Raw genomic sequence first — 21,281 nt, 5'->3', positions numbered from 1 at the left:
TTAATGCCCATTTAAAAATTAATCTCTTAGCATTATTCATGCAATTCTAATAGCAGTGTAAACACATTCATGGCATCTATGAATGATAAATATACCTAAATGCCATAGCTTCTAAAAACAATGTTATGACATTAACAATTCAAGTGTAATAAATTCTGTTGCATCGTAATTATTTCTAAAGATGGATTTTTATAATGTCTGTTCAATGCTTTTCTCATTTACCATAATAGTGACTTTTTTTGGGGGGGGGGGGGGGGGGTTATTTATCAGCCAACATTGATGTTATTATGAATACAAGCAATACTGTTCTTATTTCAATCTAATAATAATCATAATAATAATTATAAGCTTATTAGTGTATCACTGTTGACGTGAGGAGCACTATTTTATAACACACACAGATGCTGCCTACGCAGACGGTTTCAAAACAAAGGTCCTGTGTAAGACAGCTCACCAAGCTTCAAAACATAGAGTTCATGTATGGTGCATGTGTTATTTAAAATGATAAAAAATAATAAAAACAATGATTTCAACACTTGTTAACACTAGTTTAATACCAGGAAAACATGGTTCTTACCCATTTATATTTCATAATTTACTTGTTTTGATCATTTAACATCAAATTGTTAGGTTTCAGATAGGAAAAAATAATAATTTTGCTCTGTATTCATAAAACATATATTTTACATGGATAAGATGAAGCACAATGTTTCGGTTTGTAATATGTCACTAATTGAGTAGAACAGGAATTGAATGCTTGGGGAGATATTTTGGCCAAAGTCACTAATATTCTGCTATATTGCTATACATTTACATTCACAATGGAATCTAAGAAACCACCTGCTTATTATTCATGAATTATATCCATTTTGTGTGACACAGGAAATCAACTCCAATACAAAATGTCTAACCATATACCGAAACACTGCTCTCTATAGGTTTGACTTTAAATCTGAGGTCAAAATCCAAAATGGCAACATTGAAGCATATGCAATACGTCTTTACCTTTCTTTTTCTTTTTCTTTTTTTTTGCACAATGGATGAATAAAATAAAATAAAAAAACTATTTACAGCACTGGCTTATTTACAGCACATCAAGGAATCACTGTTTGGATTCGTAACACCCACTTTCTGAAATGTATAGCAGACTGTGTTCAGTGGACTTCAGTCTTCACTATTATATTTACAGTATAAGGATATGAAATGAAATACACTTGCTGTATATACAAAGAAATTAAAACTTGAGAATATTGTACAGTTCAATGCTTTTTTCAATCCCTGGGAGATGCGACACCTTAAAAATGTGTGCAAAAAATTAAATAAAAATGGCTTTGTTAACTGTTAAAACTGTTATAAATTAATTTTCGATTCTAAATTATGAATACTCATTATTCAAAAGGCATTCTTATTTGTAAGGCATTCACTTATGAAGCAAAATGATTCCGTAGGCCATTTATCTACAAAAAAAAAAAAAGAAAAGAAAAAAAAATACAGATGGACAGTATATATTTGAGGAACTTACAATAAATTACATTTAGCCGAAGGTTTGTTCGTGATAAAGTTACATTTTATAACATTTTCCAAAAAGATATCAAGCTCTCTTGTGTTCGTATATCAAGAGATTTATTCAACGCTATCTCACGACCAATTCGTACTTATTTTACGAGGTGGCTTATTCGTACGAATTTGTACGACCTCACTCGTACGATTTTACACGACCCCAGTGACGGTTAGGTTTAGGGGCGGGGTTAGGTGTAGGTCATTCGTACAAATTCATACGAATTGTGCAACTTGTAAAATACGTACGATTTGGCAACAATCGTATGAAATTGTACGAGTGTGGTCTTATGAATTCGTACGAATAAGCCAACTTGTGAAAAATGTACGAATTGCCGTGAGATCGGGTTGGATTTATTCCACAAAACATTCTCAACGTTTGATATTTCATGGATTTTACTTAAGTTCGAGCTCCAAAAAAAGCTTTACTATAGAGATGTTATTCTTAATAGTTACTCTATATTCCCTCTTTATAGAAGTACAAAAAGCTTGCCTTCAAATTGACATTTTATCACAGTGCTTTTGGAAAGGTATCTCACTTCATGACTGAAAAATTCACCTTTTAGTCCATATCTCTTCACCTTTAGACGAAGGCTCGATAAGTGTGATAAATGTGCAATTAAAACTTGAAATGTTTCAACAACCACTAATTTAGAAGATTGCAGAGCAGGATTGCTTACAAGAAGAATGCAAAGCTGTAATATAAAGAGGGATATAAACACTGTTGGCTTTTCTTGCATGCTTTAGATGCAATTTTGTCCCCTCCGTTCAAGTTCTGACAAATATAAAAAAAAACGAGATGACCTACAGAAAAATTAAGTTAATGTAGTCACTAAAAACACTCTCCACAATTTATGAAAATCAGTTTGAATAGTTAAATGAACTTGGCATAAATACGTTCTGACCCAACAAAAATGCAAAGTTTTTGATACTAAAAGCCACCTTTTTTTTCACACAGTTTCAAAACTGATAAACTGGCAGATATAATTCAATAATGCACCGGGCAAGTGGCTTTCCCCCCAACTTTCAATTACGATTCCAATACAACATTTTTTTGAATTTCAAATGTTGGTAAATTGGTAATTTCTCAACCAAGCATGTTTTCAGTGACTTGTAGAGTAGTTAAATCTATTCTTATTTTCCACGCAGATTGTAACAAACAAGACACCCATGCAAATCTGAGCTCCTTAGAAAACTATTAACAATGACAGTGTTTGGAATTTACAAAAAAAGCATAAAGGAAAACTGTCAACCTTTAAAATTGTGATACCTCTGTACACATTATTACAATACGCCTCCGCCTTCTTTCTTGACGTTTTCAGACGCTCGTGCAGTTGGGGATCTCCCTTGTGCTTTCGCAGGTGTTGATCACACCGCCTACTCGCCGAAAACACAGAAATGACACATTAGCCTTCAAAATTGTTCCTCAACAAACAAAACTGTCTATATTTATTTTCTTAACACGTGTCCCCGGATGATTACTCAGAAGAAAACTTATTGAATAATCTTGCTTTTAATTTAAAAAATGACTTTTCTTCAACCCAGACCTACTTTTCACTATATTCAGCGAAATCTCACTGCATATAATCAAGTCTCAACATGACTTCAAGTTGGATAAATGGTTTGCTTTGAAATGCATAACATTACAGAAGACAAATGCATAGCGAATGCCATTTTATGTTATCTTAAAACGCTTGATTATACGCTCAACCATATATATTAGACATGTATAAATGAACAAACTAGATGTTTTCAGCATTAGAGTCATTAAATATTTAACCTCATGAAGGCAAGCAAAATGAATGTAAACCAGGCTAGAAACTGAACCATTAAGTAAGAAATCAAGCAAAAAAAACGAATGTTTCATCCTCCTATTAAACACCCACAGAAAGAGTGGTGGGATTTATTTGCTGCGTGGCACTGAATGTTGCATGTTTATTCATCACAATTGTTGTTATCACACTGACCCCAATTTGACCCATTTTATAGTTTAATCAGTGCTCTTTTATAATCACTGCTTAACAGCACCAATTAAATATTAATTTGCAGTTATTAAGCAATTACATGATCACAGACGCATCCACTTGGGAAATAAGGACACTTGGGCCCACTGTAGATAGTTCTCATTAGCATGCATTATGTGTCCGATTATAAACTCTCTTGATTCCAAAGGCTGTATTTTGGTCTAATGGTTTCCTCTATGTAATTCTAAAAGCTGAATGATTCATATTTTAGTGTAAAACACAAAGCTTGCCACCGCAAGAGTCGGTTTATAATAGCACGCAGGTTTGTGACTCAGATAGTCTCGAGGCTGAAAAAGACTAAGGCTTGAAAAAAATTAAATTACTTTTCCTATCATGCAATTTATACTTGAGAACTACTTAGAATACTAGAAAAAGACAATTATTCAGAGATGTATCTGGTAAAGTTAGTATTATGTTCACTAAGTTCCACCTTAAAAAAAAAACATTAATGACCAATACTACTTTAGCATCTTCTGTCATGTACTGTGCATGGTTTCTGAAGTACTGGACATCAAAGGAACTCTGTGTGTTTAGATTGAAATTATATATATTTACAGAAATTATAGATTATATTATGTGGATTACATATATATTAAATTAAATCTTAATTGAATATATATATATATATATATATATATACACACACACATATATATATATATATATATATATATATATATATATATATATATATACATATATATTCAATTAAGATTTAATATACTATATATATATATATATATATATATATATATATATATATATATATATATAGTGAATAAATAGTGAATTTTAAGTATAGAAAATAGCAAATGGGTTATATAAGGTTTAATTTTTCTAATAATTTCACTCACGTTTGGCACGGGCCTCCAGCTCTTTCTCCATCAGCTCTTTCTGGGTGGAGAACTCACTCAGGGTGATTTTTGGTGTGGCGTCATTCTGGCCCACCGTACTGATCATCTCCTGCTCTTTCTCATGGTTCACCTCCGCATAAATGTTAATCCAAGGGATTTTTCTGCAGAACAAGTTTTTTTAAAAAAAAAAAAGAATAATAATAACAATAAAACATCAGCATTAACAATAACCATTTTTTATTTTATATTTTAAAAGGTGTAATTTTTGAGCCACTAGAGACACAAAGCGGAATTGCAACGTGTTTGTTTGAATCCAGAACTCTCAAATCAAATGAACAAAAAAGTCAAATGTGAAATTATATGTTTGTTTTGGTGCCTTTTTCAGTGGCAAATTGGCATAACATGCACGGCAAAACAAAATGAGGGATGTGCATGCACACTCACAAGTTGTTAAATACGGTGTGACTGATATCACAATCCTTCATTGTATTCCTGAAATAATGACAGTGATAATTGCTGAATATATTTAATATCTTCTGTAGAAGAAGTTGCCCAGGCAATCAGAGGTACTGAGAAGCCGTGCAGGGCAACCCGGAATGAATTATAGAGATGTTTTTATAATTCCCTGAAATTGCATGGCATGCTTTCCCAACACGCTAACCACACTGTAATGTGTTTGCTTTTTTCCAAGCTCACTTTATATTTTTATGAATTAGATAAAAAAAAAAATATTCTCAAATTACTATTAATTTTGTGAGTTAATTGCTTTGTTTTTCCAAGTGTAACATTTCCATAAATACGCTTGCTTTTTAAATTACTTGGGGGGAGGAAAATTATATCCATTATTAATGATTGTTTCAACATTTCCATGAGTCTTTTCCATTTGAATAATTTTGAGACCAAATAAATTATTCAAAGTGCTACAAAACAGTTTTCCAGTAGAGGAACCATGGCTGCATATTAAACAATTCACTGATATTTCCCTGCACTTTCAGGAAGCAGGAATATTTTTTTCTTTTCTTTTTTTTTCAACGTTTCTATATCCAAACTAATAACTAGATTTTACAACTAGCATGAGCAAAAATAGAACTCTCAAAACACCCAGATACAAAAGAACGTTGCTGCCGATTCCATCTCATCAAATCTTACTTTATATTTCATCTTTATATAAAGATAAACAGAAACGAGAACTATGGTGTGCATGAAAAGAATGAAGTTCAGTGGCTCGAGTCCTGGTAAAAAATAATAAAAAATTGATGTAAAATCTGTTTGCATAGATGTACCTCTTAAATTTGTAGACGAGAAATACAGCTAAACCCAAAAACACCACAGACAGAAGCATCAGCATAGCAGAACTGCTGTGTCTCGGGATGGAGTCAACCAGTGGAGCTGCGACAAAGACAAACACAAGTGTTACTCCACACTTCTTTTTTTTTGTCCATTAAAAACAATATCTCAATATTTGTTTCAGAACAAAGCATGTCAGTCTAAAAATGCCATTTCATGCCGATCTAAGACCTTTTATCACAAGCGGATTAAAGAACAACTGATCTTGAGTCATTCTACAGAGCATCTCCTGTGACAGTTTCCCAAACCCCCTTCAGCTCTCTCAGAGGGACTTCTGCCAATTGTTGGCATCCCTTCAAAATCGTTCATGGGAGCCTTACACCCACTGGCTGTATATTTCCCCTGTGACTATGTTGTAGAAAGACAGCCCCATGAATCCTCTGACCTTTTCGAGAGAATCCTGAATGCTTTCCAGAACTTTCGACACAAAAAGTGCCAAGGAGGCTGCCAGTGTTTCTCAGTAAAAGTGCATGGGTAATAGCACAGACCATGAGTCATATATCAGTTAGTTTGCTCACTACTAGTCGATGATATTATATCTGCAAGGAATCAGTAACCATTACCAAGAAAATGTTAATGAATCCAAATTATGTAAATGTGGCATATGGTGGCAAAAAAAAAAAAAAAAAAAAAGATAATGCTGAATACAGGGTAAATTAGAATGAATTCATTAAAACATACATGACATCTTTTTATGGTATTGTGGTTCCAATTCAAATGATTTATTCATCTGGCCAATGTATTTATCCCAAAAACAGTACTTTCACTTTCGATCAATTTAATGCAGCCTTGCCGCATAAAAGCACTGACAAAAAACTGAATCAAAGAAAAATAGTGTAGTGTAACTCACAAGTTTAAGACTTGCGATTCTTCCTTCTTTTTAAACCAAATGGCACAAAATGTCATTCATTCCCAGTGTTTTGCCACAAGATCTGAAAATTAACTGGTTCTTGATTCCCAATCGAAACAATAGACCAGAAAGCCTTATTCTTCTCACTGCTGACTGTGAGTGTTTTTTTCTTCTTCAAAAGTGGGGAGATCGTGCAAGCCATGATTGCTGGAGAGCAATTATCCAATTATCTTCCATAAGGCTTTCAGCATCACTGGTGGAGCATAAAAGCCCAATCTTTCAACAATTTATAGTGCTGACAAGCGTCTGGTCTCAGGAAAGCAATCAACGTAATTACCCAGGAGAACTGAGGGAACAGTATATACTGTAGCACCCAACAGAGGCTAGAGAGGGAGATCAACTGAAATGCCACTGTGAAATGTAATCCAATATAAGCAGTTGCACACTACAGATGTCAGTTAAATCATATCAACATTTTTTGTTACCTAAAGTTAATTGTGTGGTGTAAACGATGACCCGGGAGCCAGGTTTCAACTCGAACTCCACAGAGATCTGATTCAATGCGTTGACCAAGACTTCTGAGATCTAGGAAGAAAACAACATTCAGAAGAGTTAAATACAGTAGTGCTTGCTCACTAAGATGCTATGTGTTTTGTGCATGTAGCTATGCAGTTAGTAAAGTATTCTAGGGTAAACCCGCAGTGCGACACACATCCCCCGTATCAAACAGGACGAGTTCCAGTGAATGCCCAAAATGACTTGTTACAGCTCTTTCTGCAGCTTCAATGACCATTAAATTGGCTAAATAGTAAAATGTGTTGTTATTCTTAAGAGTGTAATTTGCCAGTTGTGATTACGCCTGTGACATATTAAAGAGTAGAGCTTTATTTTGTGAAATGGGAGTGTCAGTAGTGTGGGGCTGTGATAATTTGGGTTGTGGATCAAAGAAAGAGTTAAGGGTTTATTTCAAACCCTAGACAGTTATAATGTCTCAAAAAGCACTACTATTCTACATTTCACCCTCAAAAATGTAAATTCAAAAGCCCCTACTGTAAAAGACTCTTGTTGGGACACGTCCTTGTCATGTAAGCCTAATTAGACACGGGTCTTTCCACTAGAGATAATAATGCCTTTTTAATTTAAAGAAAAAAGAAAATAGGTAATAGGTAGGAATGTCAAACAATCCCCTCGAGAATATTTTTGACACGTCGTCTCTTTTTGCGGTGACAGTTACTTTCATTGTAGCCCCGGGTAGAAGCTGCTCTTTTATTCTGATAGAGGTCCATCATTCTCCAGCGCATTTCGACCTTGACCGTTAATGAGAAACCATCAAATTTGCATCAGATCTCACGTCTAACCTGCTCCAGATCCTCCTCTGTCCTTTTCCTGCCATCCGATTGGTTCCTGGGAGGAAGCAGGAAGAGTTCGGCCGCAGTCGGAATGCCAGGAAACACGGCCACCAGCAACTGTTCTTCCGGAATGTCAGCGACCTGGGTGGTGCAGGAAAAAACGACCCTTATTAAATAAGGCTCAATGATTTATATGTTACCATCTCCCACATTTACAAGGGTTACATTCATTTTAAACGAGGCTGATGGCTTCCAGTAAATCAGTTTTGATGTATACAGAATATAACCCGGCCATGAAATTATTAGACGCAAGCGTGCGAGTGCAAACGGTTCTACACACGTTGAATTCCTAAAAACCTCAATCAATATCTTAGTCAGAGATCCACTACAAGGCCTAAAGGTCTAGACATGACCGGCTGCCGCAAAGCCAATAAAGAAAAGCCCACCTTGTATTCTCCCAGAGATACTCACCGAAGGCCATTTCCCTCATAAAGAGGAAATTATCTGACCTCAGGTAAATAATCTTTGTCTTATCTGGTACTACCACGCAGGGCTCGACCGGTTATAAGACAATAGCTCAGAAATAGACAGCCTAAGCATAATTTACAATGAGCAATGCGGCCAGAGCCGAAGCAGGCTTGCGAATCAATACTCTGAGTCCAAGTTTGTACTCGCCACTGCAATATTGGAGAAAGAAAAACCCTGGGGCTCATTGAAGGATTCAGCCTATGTGCAACTGCTACTGATATTCCTAATGATTAATGCACATCTCCAAGCTCCAGCCTTTATTTCTTTCTCAACTCGCTAGATTCGACACACACTCCATCTGCTTGCGAATTAAGGTCCAAAAAGGCAATTAGACAGCAAAAGAGAGACATAATGTTGCAATGCTCTTAATTACACCCTGCTAATAGCTTAAGAGTCATTGTTGTAATTAAATCACTTCTTGTCAAAACATTCCTTTCCCAGACCGAAGAACTGCAGAATAGCATTAAAAGACACAGACGCAATAATCCATTATAGCAGAGGACAAAGTTGTTATTAAAGAGGTTGTTTAGACATCTGTTGTGTTTTCTGTCATTGTAGTTCATCTTTCCCTATTTAAGTGCTTGGCCGTGTCTATTATTGACTCTCTGCTAGAATGCAAATATAGCTTTACAGACAAATTTAAACAATTCAACATTTCTAGTATTTTTCATTCAGATGTATAGTGATGAAAAAAATCCATTATTATCATCTTTACAGACACCATACATTGTGTAAATGCTTTCTTGGAAGCCAAGGCATCAATGTGAAAGTCCTTGGGCAGTTTTTTAAACACAACACTCACAGATGAACAATTTACTGCGAATAAGTACAAAGTGAGAAATTTGCACAGCATGGGCTGGGTTTTTGCTGGAGAATGTGCCGAAGTGCCGAACACTCTGGTCATGCTGAGAGTCCATATTAGGAAAATATGTCTGGATGTGGTGCAGTTGAAATGCAGTTGGTCCAGTGACAGGAAGTCACACTCACCTCTATATATAGACTGGAGGTTTGAAGATACGTGCCTTCTTGTTCCTCGTTTGAAGATATGTGTCTTCTTGCTACTGGAGGAACTAAATTTACGTTTGCACCAAATCTAGACATATTTACCTAAAATGATATACATATAAATACACACTAGCAAAGTGTCGGGTCAGTAAGATTTTTTTGTTGTTTTCTCTTATAGTCACAAAAGATGCATTTATTTTGTTCAAACACACAGTAAAACTAATACTTTATAAATAAATAAATAAATTCAATCATATTTATATATTTTCATATTTTAGATTATATTTTAGAAATATATTTTAATATACTTTAGCAGAATTTTTTAGCATCTTTACTTTAGTCTTCAGTGCCACATAATCCTGAAGAAATTATTCTAATATTGTGATGATTCTAATATTGCTCAGCGACATTTCTTATTATCATTGTTAAAAACCATTCATGCGGTGTGTAATGTAGCTGTATGTGAATGTATTGAATGTTATTGTAATGAATCTGCAAAGTTGTACATTTGAAAGTTCACAATAAATAAAGCTATTGTCTCCTAAAAAAAAGAATTAACCCCGAACAGCTGAAAAGAGTCCTTAGTAATTCAAATCCCACTTCCGTGACAGCCACACATCACAGGGTAACACAGTTGCACGATGCATGCCTATGTTCCACGTTGGCTGTCCGCGAACAACTTGAACCCGCCCACAAACATGTCATTCAACAAATCTGTTCAACACGGGATTCCCAAATGCCTGCTGTTGAAAGATGGATCAGTATCATGTTTATTTGGACCAGCTGCGCCTCTGAATCACAACCTATAAGTATGATAAATAACAGATTTTCCATAGAGTGTTTAGAATACAGAACTATTTAAATAGGCATATAATTTACGACACGCGCTGTACACTGTAGACCAATCACAACAGACTATGCCATCTGACCAATCAGAGCGGAAAGGAGGAGTTTAGAGAATCTTTGAAATGCTTTAAACATATCGTTTGAGAATAGCTGGAAAATAAGGTAAAAAAAAAACAAAAAAAAACAATGCAAATCTTCAATAACACTTTTAGGAATATATATATATATATATATATTCCATGAAGATATTTTAAACTTAAAATAATAACGTAATTTGCTTTGCTAAGAATTCATTTGGACAATTTCAAAGGCGATTTTCTCAGTATTTAAATTTGTTTTGTGCACCCTCAGATTCCAGATTATCAAATAGTTGTATCTCTGCCAATATTGTCTGATCCTAATAAACCTAATAAACCAGACCGATCGGTATGTGACTTCAAAGTACCGCAATATTTTTAGAGAGAATACGCCTGCTTGTGCTTTTGAATCGTTCTTTCGGTACTTTGATGTCATACACGATCTGTCTGTGCAGCGCCACTTCAAAACCAACGCGACTATGGCCAATGGTTCAACTCGCCAAATGGTTCACCCAATTCATTCAAAACGTGGATTAAGAAATGAAATGCTGCTGTAGGTTGATCGGGGATGAATTGAGCAAAACAGACAACATTGTGTCTAAAATAACACGATAGTAACTCCTTAATGAGCTGTTGTAAAAGATGAGTATCGCACTCTCGTGATATTGCACTTAGCCTACAGCTCGTTTGATATTTATTAATTACGTGATTTAGCTAAATATGAGACAAAATTTCAAACAGGGGTATTTTGCCCCATATCTTGAATTTTAGGGATATTCTCTAGGCTCCATCATGCAGTAACTTGTTGACCTGCCTCATATTAGTCATCAATCGACTGTATGAAATGGCAGATGATCCACATAGGTCTGGGGCGAGGCAAGTGCATTAAATGCATTAATAATTTTAACGCGTTATTTTTCTCCATTATTAATTAATCTAATTAACACGTTAAATTACCATATCTAATGTATATATACTGCATATATATAACCATTATTAAACTAAACAAAACTGATGCTCCATTTGGGCACTTGGGCATGTCATTACTCCATGTAAAATGTTGTGACGTTTAATGGATCGTTGATGTCACTAGTACTACAGGGTACTGTGCCGAACACCCACCCCCCCACCCCCATGATATGATATCATATTCTCTCTATACCGCATACATAAATAACAGTGTCAAAAAGCCTAAAATAATAAACTTGGTCCTTCTTTCAGTATCAAAGTGTTTGTGATTCAAGTCCTGTGCTGACTCTGAGGCACTGGCTCTGCCTTTAACCCCTGCTACTGAAACCTTCTATTCTCATCTCCTCAGGCTGTTATACCGCTATCGCCCCAGTGTACCAGAACAGACAGCCGCCTCCACTCACCTCTCCTGCCCATTGCCTCAAACAGCCATCTTAAATGGACCTTGACTTTGATTATGTCTGAGCCCCGCTCTCCCTCGTTTTTTAATACACTGAGCTGTTTATCAGCAGCAGTATGGATAAAGTGTATCGGCTTCCTCTAGGGCACCACGGGATGTGCTTTAAATGCAAGAGGATAAATGAAAGGAACGGGAAAAAGTGAGTCTCCTTACCAGGAGAGCTCAATATTAAGCCATTAGGTTTTGAACTTGATGTTGAAACAAAGAGGGGAAAAAGTTGGAAGCGGACAGTTTTACTTCTGGTGAATTCTGGGTAAAGCCAGGGAATCTGAGGCCAGAAAGATAATGAGAGAGAAAGAGCACATGTAGAAGACGGAGGTGCGTTTACGAGCAGATGTGAGATCAGAAGCCTCTTTGTGCTCAGCTGGTCCGACTTTGTTCTCAGGCAGATTCTGTTCTGTATGACGGAGTTCAGATTTAAGTGTGATATTTAGGGATTTCTGTATTTTTGTGTTTTATGTCAGAGAGAGAGAGTATGGCTGGTTTGATGAGAACAGTCTTCCTAACGAAACAGGAAGCTGCTAAATCACTTCAGACCAGACTAAGCTGGTTGTATGATCTTAGCTGCTCTCTAATGGTCTATTGGCTGGTTCTAGATGGGTTTGGGGTACTTTGGGCAATGTGAGCTCAGCTGGCTGCACTCCTAAACCAGTAACACTATTGTATCTCAAGACTACAGACAAGCTTAGGCTATTTTAACCATAAAAGTTTTTATTTTTTATTTATTTATTACGTGTTAAAATAATATACATACCATTCAAAAGTTTGGGATAAGTACGTTTTATTCATTTGAAAGAAATGTATACTTTTATTTAGCAGAGATGCATTAAACTGATCAAAAATGAGAGTTAAATCTTAATTTTTATTTAATTCTTTTTAATTTTCTGTTTAAGAATTAAGAAAAAATGTATCATGGTTTCCACAAAAATATTAAACAGCAGAACTATTTTCAACATAGATAATAATAATATGATTTATTGATTGATTGATTGATTGATAGATTGAAATATATACTTTCATTAAGAAAGGATGCATTAAATTGATCAAATGTTACAGTAAAAAAAAAAAAAAAAAAAGTTAAATTCCCCCTCATTTCTGAAGAATCATGTGACACTAAAGACTGTTGAAAATTGAGCTTTGCCATCACTTTAATGTATTTTAAACTTTTTTATATATTATTTATTTATTTACTTTTTTTATGTAAAAAATAATAATAATAATAATAATAATAATAATGATAATAATGTAGACTACCCGAGCATAAGAAACTTAAAAAAAAAAAAATAATATTGACTCCAAACTTTAGCATAATAGTTCAAACAATCATTACAATTATTTGTAAAAGATTAAGTTAAACTAACAAGTACTACCTAAAAAGATTAAGTTACATCTTAAACACTAGTTAGAATGAAACATTTCTGGCAACTTCAACTATCAGTTTTACATCACTTCTGAACATTCCAGACCAGTCCTGCTCTACTATGAAGTTAGAACATATGCATAACCAAATGAAACCACTAGGATATGATTATATTTCGATGGACATTTGATACTGAACTCTGATGATCCCAGGGTATGTGTGTATGTGCACTGAGACTATGTAATGTCAATGTATCAATCAACAGTGGCTTTAGTCTCTCCAGCAGCTCTGAACACGACCGAGAACCACTGGGGCCATTGTCCACCATACACACACACACACACACACACACACACACACACACACACAGAGACACTACTGCAGACATACATCTTCAGCCTTCTGGAAGACAATGAATGACTTCCCCTGAATGCAGTTTACTAGCTAGTGATTCACTGGGAATTATGCAAATAGATTAATGCTGCCCACAGAATCTGTGTAGAACACACTACTGTGACCTCGTGAGTCAGTTCTGAGTGCTAGGCATAGTACTAGATATACTTTACTACTGCATCACTGTGATCCAGACATCTGAATTGGCTCTTCAAAATGTTCTTGTCAACAGGACGCTTCTGGAAATATCCCCCGTCATAACTGCTGCTGTGATCATCTCTTTAAAATGAAGTTTAACTTACAGCCTGCTTACTGCAGGCAGTAATATTGTGATGTTAATTGCACCAGGAAAATAGGCGCTGAGTTTTGATATCTATAATAAGCCTAATTTACATATAAAGGACGTGTGTTTGTGCTGAAATGGAAGACAATTACTTAATTTAAACACAGCACAGTGCTGTTTCAGTGCATTTAGCATCTGGTTAAACGGATTGTGGGTGGTTAGCCAATAAAATGCAGGATTTTGGGATGGAAAGTGACAATAGTGATGAACTGGTTAGCGGATTCTCCCCTTTGTGTCATGAGAACAAGAACAAAAAAAAAATATGTCCAGTTACATTTGTTTTCTTGATAGGCCAATTGCTTTCTCTGATATAATGGAAGCTTTAATATGAACAAGATCTTAAAATAATGAAACGCATAATTATTTTACATGTAGGTTGAAGTCAGCTAAAATGGGCTTTCAGGTAAAATGGGCCAAATAAGGTTGTAGCATCATATCTCTTTTTTTTTATTTTTTATAGTCAAGTCATAATATCCGATCTTGTATTGGTGCTTCAACACTTGTTGGCACGTAACAATAATTACACACACATTTTTACGCCGAAATAGAGAGTGAAATAGAGAGTGTATGCATATAAAATCTAGTCTTAAAAAAAATACAAACACACAAACTACCAGTCAAAAGTTTTTGAATAGTGAGATTAAAAAAAATGTAATGTTGAAATATTTTTGCTACTTAAAATAACTGTTTTCTATTCAAATATATTTTAAAATGTTATTTATTCCTGTAATCAAAGCTAAATTTCTAATATTCTGATTTGCGGTTCAAGAAAAAAAAAAATTCAGTTGAGTAAAAAAAAATTTCAGGAATCTTTGATGAATAGAAAGATCAACAAAGAGCCATTAAAAACTGAGAAACAACAAAAATAAAAAATAAAATAACTAAATATGTGCCACCAATATATAAGTTTTTCGTGTTTTAAGCAAACATCAAAGAAAATATAGTCAAAATCTATTTGCAAATGAAGTGAGAAATATAAATTAATAACAATTCTTGATAGGCTGATTATTTTCTCTGATATAATGGAAGCTTGAATCTAAATAAAATAACAAAATAACTGATTTAATATATAATTATTTAAAATGTAAACAAAGAGACATTAAAAGTTGAAAAAAGAAAACTTTACAAATAATATCTAAATATGTGCCATATAATTAATTTGTTTTGCTAGACTGATAAGATTATCATAATATAGTTAACATGTTTAAATATGTCACAAAGTATTTTATTTTTTTATTTTTCTTGTTATAAGAAAATATGGACAAGAATCAATTCGTCAGCATGTAAGAAAAAAAAAAGGACCTAATAACTTATTGCTAGACAGACTCTGATTTAATGCAGGCTTTAATCAAAATAGTATAATAAAATATTTGATATAAGTAATTATTTCAAATTAATTACAAAAAAAAAAAAAGTCTGATAAATATTTAATATCAATGCATTTATTTGTTTAAAACTCTGTTTTATTTCACAAATATGAGCAACTGACTTTGTTTTTGCCTATTGTTCTTGGATTTATTTAGTGATTCATTGGTTTTTCAGTGAATGAAAATATAAAAGCGAAGTGCAAGGGACAAGGACAAAGGATAGAATCAAGGCAACGTGAGGTATTTGACCAAGATCTGGAGGAGCTACAGAGACGAGACAGGAAAAAAATCCAACTCACCTGGAGAACAGCCTTCTGAATTACCCGACCCACATCCTGTCTCCACTCCGGGATGTCGGGGTTAGCCTCGTCCAGATTAGGAGAGAAAGACAAAAGAAGCGATTTGAAGAATTCTGTCAAAGAGGAAGAGAGAAGCAGAGACAGACCTTTAATTCTTTCTCTCTAAGATGCCCAACACCTTCTATCTGCTGTGATTTGTTCCAGATGATTTAGTCGAGGTGGAGCAGAGTTATCATTACTGACAGGTATGGAAAGGTTAGCACTGATCACAAAAATGATACAGTCTATTTGTCAGTTGCCAGAAGGGAGTTTTGATGACTAGCTTCCAGTGTCAAGAGACAATTTCCTGTGATTCTGAACATTCTGAAAATTGCAATTATACATTTCTTCAAGGGTAGGGTTATTTATATATATATATATATATTTGTATATATATATAATTGTTAACATAGAGAGAAAAAAAGTAAAATAACATTAATGTGACTATATTTAATGTCTCATTGAGCATATACTGTTTGGGTTGTGAACTATGGACTTTTGGAAAAATTATTCTCAAGTTTATCAACTTCCTCCATAAGTACAAATGGTCATGAATGTATCACAGGAGAATTGTTTTTGTGTCTGTCAGAATATCATGCATATTTCTGCCACATCGCAAATCAAGTGAAATAGAATTATGGTAATTAAAATGACATCTCATTTATTATTATAAATTATATTTTATTATTATTATTATTATTATTATAACCTGGTTGAGGCTAATTTTAGAGATAGACACAATTATCATAAATACAAAAAACACGATAAAATCTATCTACACACACACACGAATATATGATATTTACCTATTTATTAGAGAGAGTTGGAAATGTCTTGAACTCTTAAACTGTAAATCCTCTAAAATTCTATTTATTTATTTAATTGATAATTTAGCAAGTATGCAAGTTGGTTTATTTTGTTGCACTTTATTTTTGGGACTACTATTATTATTATTATTATTAATTTATTATTATTATTTTTATTTATTTTTTGCTGGTCTTTACTTTTTATATATATTTTTAAAGATACACAAGGTTCACAAAATAATTACTGTAACTTTTAAATTGTATTTACTTATTTCAATTATTGTCAAAAATTTAATGTAATGTTTATGTTTATATATATACTATATAAAAAGCATAGCATAGCAAAAATAAATTATAACAGCATGATGACATTTTTTTCCAAGACATTTTTAATGCGATCTTGCCATGTAAAAAAAAAAAAATGAAATAAAAGAAGGAAGGAGAAGAAAAAGTTTTGAACTTGTCATCAGTACCATGTCATATTTGTCTGAATGTGAACACTCACCTTGTATGGCGATGCTTCTGGTGTCCTGTAGTATAGAGTCTCCTGACGAGACCTGAACAGTGACGGTGACCATGCCCTCGGTGCTGAACGTGTGGGAAATACTGCTGTCCAGTGTAATTATGGGCTAGCGCCACAAACATAGTGCATACAAAACAAAAACATAATCATACAAAAAACAATCTAAATATTACGGTATTTGTAAGCTCAATGACTCCCTTAAAAAAGGAAACTCTTTTAAAATGAATAGCGTCAAAAGCTTTATTGATGTTTCAGGGCGAACAAGCATGAACTAAAGAACACATCTAAATACCACAAAAACGACAAGAACAAGTACTACATTATTAACGGTTCATTGCTCCTGTTCTGTTTATCTTCTACCATAAAATGTCTCGGAGGCCTTCGCCCAACAAAGCGAGGCAGAAAATCTGTAATTATAGTAGCTGGTTGTACCTCTGTGTTGTTCCCCAGCCACCAGAAATAGGTAAGCGTTCTGAAATTAGAAGGCCAGACCACTGCCGTCAGGTTCACCTCCTTATTCTTAATGACCACATATGGAGCCAGCAGCTGAATATGCTCCACAGGGCCTGAAACACACACACACACACACACACACACACAGTCAATAAGAACAGCAAACAGTGCAAGGGGTGAGCAAAAACTAAATATTTCTCAAAAACAACTAGCCGGTGGGATGAATAACTAGTCAACTACAGTATTTGGTCTTGTATAATTAGACTGGTTTCGGCTTCACCTGACCCCAACTGGTCGCAGTTCAAACACAGCTAGATGGAAAGCAAGGGAATGGAAACAGAATGCAGGGATCTTGAGACCTGTTTTTAAAAGTGTAAGTATTTTTATCTTGGCATGGCATATTAAAAATGTAACACTCGCAGTGGGACGTTCTGAAAAAAATACAAAATAAATACAAAATTAAATAATAATAAATAAAACAGTGCCAAGAAGCAAGTCGACAAGTAACTTTTCCAATAGGGTTTTGATGGGCTAACAGACTAGCACCTAAAGCACAACATGCTAAATGAAGTTTTAGCACTAGAAATTTCAAAACTGAAAAGCACTGTGGCCCATATCGTAAGTCTGCACAAACACATGAATAAATACTACTACCGTATTTTTTTGGACTATCAGTCGCACCTGAGTCGCATCAGTCCAAAAATACGTCATGATGAGGAAAAAAACATATATAAGTCGCACTGGACTTTAAGTCGCATTTATTTAGAACCAAGAACCAAGAGAAAACATTACCGTCTACAGCCACGAGAGGGGACTCTACTGTATGTCTTCAGTGTAGACAACAGGAGCACTGAGCAGCATATAGCGCCCTCTCATGGCTGGAGACGGTAATGTTTTCTCTTGGTTCATGTCTCTTAGTTCATTTCTCTTGGTTCACGTCAAATTAATTTTGATAAATAAGTCGCACTTGACTATTAGTCGCAAGACCAGCCAAACTATGAAAAAAGTGCGACTTATAGTCCAGAAAATACGGTAATACACATATATTTATAAATATTACTTCTTTCACTATTTATTCACTCATCTGAGATCATTCGGCATTGTTTACTCCTCCCTGGGGGCATTTCTTTTTTTCTTTTCTTTTTTTAAATAGCCTAAACAATGTTTATTGTATTAAATACTTCTGCTTCAGTATTTAATGCACATCAGGAAATCTGATCGCAAGTGCCCACCCCCTGTTTGTTTGTGAAAAGTGGAGCTAAAAGCAGTAATTAAGCACTGCAGTGTACTACACCTGTGGAGTTGAAGGACACATGCAGATTTTGGCAGAACAACTATGAAAGTCACCTACCTAGAGTATTGTGCTCAGTTTGTGTTTTAGAGATGTTTATTCAAAGTTTGCTAACCAGAGCCCAGCCGCTTTATTGCCTGTGTGACTACCAAATTGTCTGTATAATTTAGAAGATTTAAAGACAGCATCTTAGTATTTGTTGTATAATTTGTGCTCTTTGGCCAGCTTATTTGTGTGTGTGTGTGTGTGTGTGTGTGAAACCTACATGTCACATGCAGGTGGAGGGATGAGGTGTCGAGCCCGAGACTGTTCTCCGCCAGCGCTGTTACTCTGAAGATGCCTGCGCTGCGGTACATGTGCCGGATGCCCTCTTTTGTCCAGCTCAGGTTGGAGTAGGACACGGCTGTACCATCCCCAAAGTCCAGCTGAATGTTTGTCCTCATAGAGTCACCCTAAAAACAACACACAGAGCCTAGCCTGATTATTACAACAACTCTTTAGCACACTTTCCTTAATCACTGAGTCTGGCAGCTGCGACCAAAAACAGCTGCGGGTAACGTCACCATTCTGCTCCACAGACACCGGCCCATCTGCGCTCAGACACAAGCATTGTTTTCAGCCCAGGAGTTCATTCCTGCTGTAACTCTGCCTCATATATGAGATGAGGTGTGTGAAATCAGACACAGGAGCTGCTTATTTACAGAGAAAACAGTCACTGCGTCAAATGAATTACCTCTCAGCATGTATTTCAGCTTCCTGTGGGAACCCATCTTATTACTTTCGATATGTAATATATACTTGATACTCTATATTGTGTTGGTTTGGCTTGCTCAGGGTCAACTGCAATCTACCGCAATCATAATTGCCGTTTACCAGAAAGGATATTGCATAGGGAATATAACCATAAATATGGCTCTGAGCGAGTCTTCTGTAAATCTGTATTCTGCTATTTTGTAAGCTAAAAAATAAAATAAAAATAATAATAATAATAATAATAAGTATTATTATTATTATTATTATTATTATTATTATTATTATTATTATCATCATCGTTTTAAAATAATAATTTATTTTTATGTGGGAGGAAATCATGAATCCTCAGTAAATTAAAGTTCTTATTTCATTTCAAACCAATCCAAACAGTAATAACAGTCTGCCACAGACTTTCAACTATTGATATAAATCTAAAATATTCTAATATTATACTTAATTATACAAAGTGTAGACTGCTTAACACTATGGCAAAATGAAATCTGTTTATTGGCTTCATATTGAAAGCTTTCTTGCACACAACACATCAGACTACAGAAAATGTGTGACTATTTCTATAATATTGTTGTGCTGCAGACAGTATTATTTACCAATTAATATTGAGAGTAATAAGTACTTCACAAGTATATAAGAGTATTTATTATTATTAGGAATATGTATTTATTTATTTTTACACAAAACAGTAAAATTTCAATACTAATATTTATGGTTGTCTTAATATGATTGGTTCCCTTTCAGTCGGTCGCACTCGACGCCACGTTGGTGACTGATGCAAAATGGGATATTGCTTCGATAGACCAATCTACTTTGAGTGTAAACTAAATGAGCCAATGCACATTGGCATGCAATTATTGTATCCAGCTGCCACTGATCACAGCGTGAGTATAAGAAGGCAGCAGGTGCAATGCATACCAGCTTTTCGCTTTAAAGCTGAGCGACAGTATCGTTCTGCTTACTTCAACTGTGTCTACGGTGAACTGCGAGTTCAGCACGATCTGGGAAGATTCCTGTGTTGGCGAGGCGGCGTTTCAGCGGCGGCCTTTCCAGTGTCAAGTGGGTTGCGCACTTCAGGCTGCACTACCCCCTGTTGTGTTGCAAGCAGCCATCTCCCCTGTGCGCCTCAGCACTAAAAGAGCATTTCCTAAGAGCTAATTTCCTCTAAAAGAGCTCCACGGGTGCATCTTTATAAAGACGACGGATCGTTACCTGGCACCGGCTGATGGTACGTGTTTCCCCCAGTGAGCCTTCTCGCACAGACACTGTCTTGCTAGTGGCGCCGTATTGGCCAGCTCGGACCTGGTTCCCCGAACTAGTGCTCCTCTCGGCAGCACCTCCTTGGCCGATTCAACTGAGGAAGGATCTACTGACTCAGAGGTGGGGCACCATTTGGCTCCCGCATCCAGACCTTTGGAAACTCCATGTCTGGTCCCTGGACGGGACGCGGAGGTTCTAGGTGACCTACCCCAAGAGGTAGTGAACACCATCACTTCAGCAAGAGCACTGTCTGCGAGACCCACTTACACCTTAAAGTTGAACCTGTTCGTCGAGTGGTGTTCTTCTCGCAGAGAAGACCCCCGAAGGTGCCCGATTGCGGTCGTCCTTTCCTTTTAAGCATGACCTCATCGTCAGGTTTCTTAGAGGGGCTAGGAGGTTAAATCCTTCCCGGTCCCCTCTATAACCTCTTGGGACCCGACTCTAGTGCTTAAATCACTACAGCAGGGCCCATTCGAGCATTCAGTTGAGTTTCTTTCATTGAAAACTTTGCTCCTG

The 21,281-nt window shown here is 35.5% G+C and overlaps 1 protein-coding gene across 1 annotated transcript in view; it reads right to left on the bottom strand.

Annotated features, from left to right (window-relative positions):
• Positions 1–1,841: 1,841 nt before the first annotated feature.
• Positions 1,842–21,281, bottom strand: part of LOC113081632 (VPS10 domain-containing receptor SorCS3-like) — a 119,484-nt gene continuing 100,044 nt past the window's right edge. Inside the window, 9 exon segments of the mRNA XM_026253648.1 lie at positions 1,842–2,934; positions 4,436–4,596; positions 5,719–5,824; positions 7,118–7,217; positions 7,991–8,122; positions 15,629–15,741; positions 16,979–17,102; positions 17,429–17,562; positions 19,006–19,192. Coding sequence (XP_026109433.1) covers positions 2,876–2,934; positions 4,436–4,596; positions 5,719–5,824; positions 7,118–7,217; positions 7,991–8,122; positions 15,629–15,741; positions 16,979–17,102; positions 17,429–17,562; positions 19,006–19,192 — 1,116 coding nt within the window. The 3' untranslated portion in view covers positions 1,842–2,875.

Source organism: Carassius auratus, unplaced genomic scaffold (genome assembly GCF_003368295.1).
Source record: "Carassius auratus strain Wakin unplaced genomic scaffold, ASM336829v1 scaf_tig00034654, whole genome shotgun sequence".
Taxonomy (NCBI): domain Eukaryota; kingdom Metazoa; phylum Chordata; class Actinopteri; order Cypriniformes; family Cyprinidae; genus Carassius; species Carassius auratus.
The sequence above is the reverse complement of the archived record's forward strand: the minus strand, read 5'-3'. Positions and strand labels throughout refer to the sequence as shown.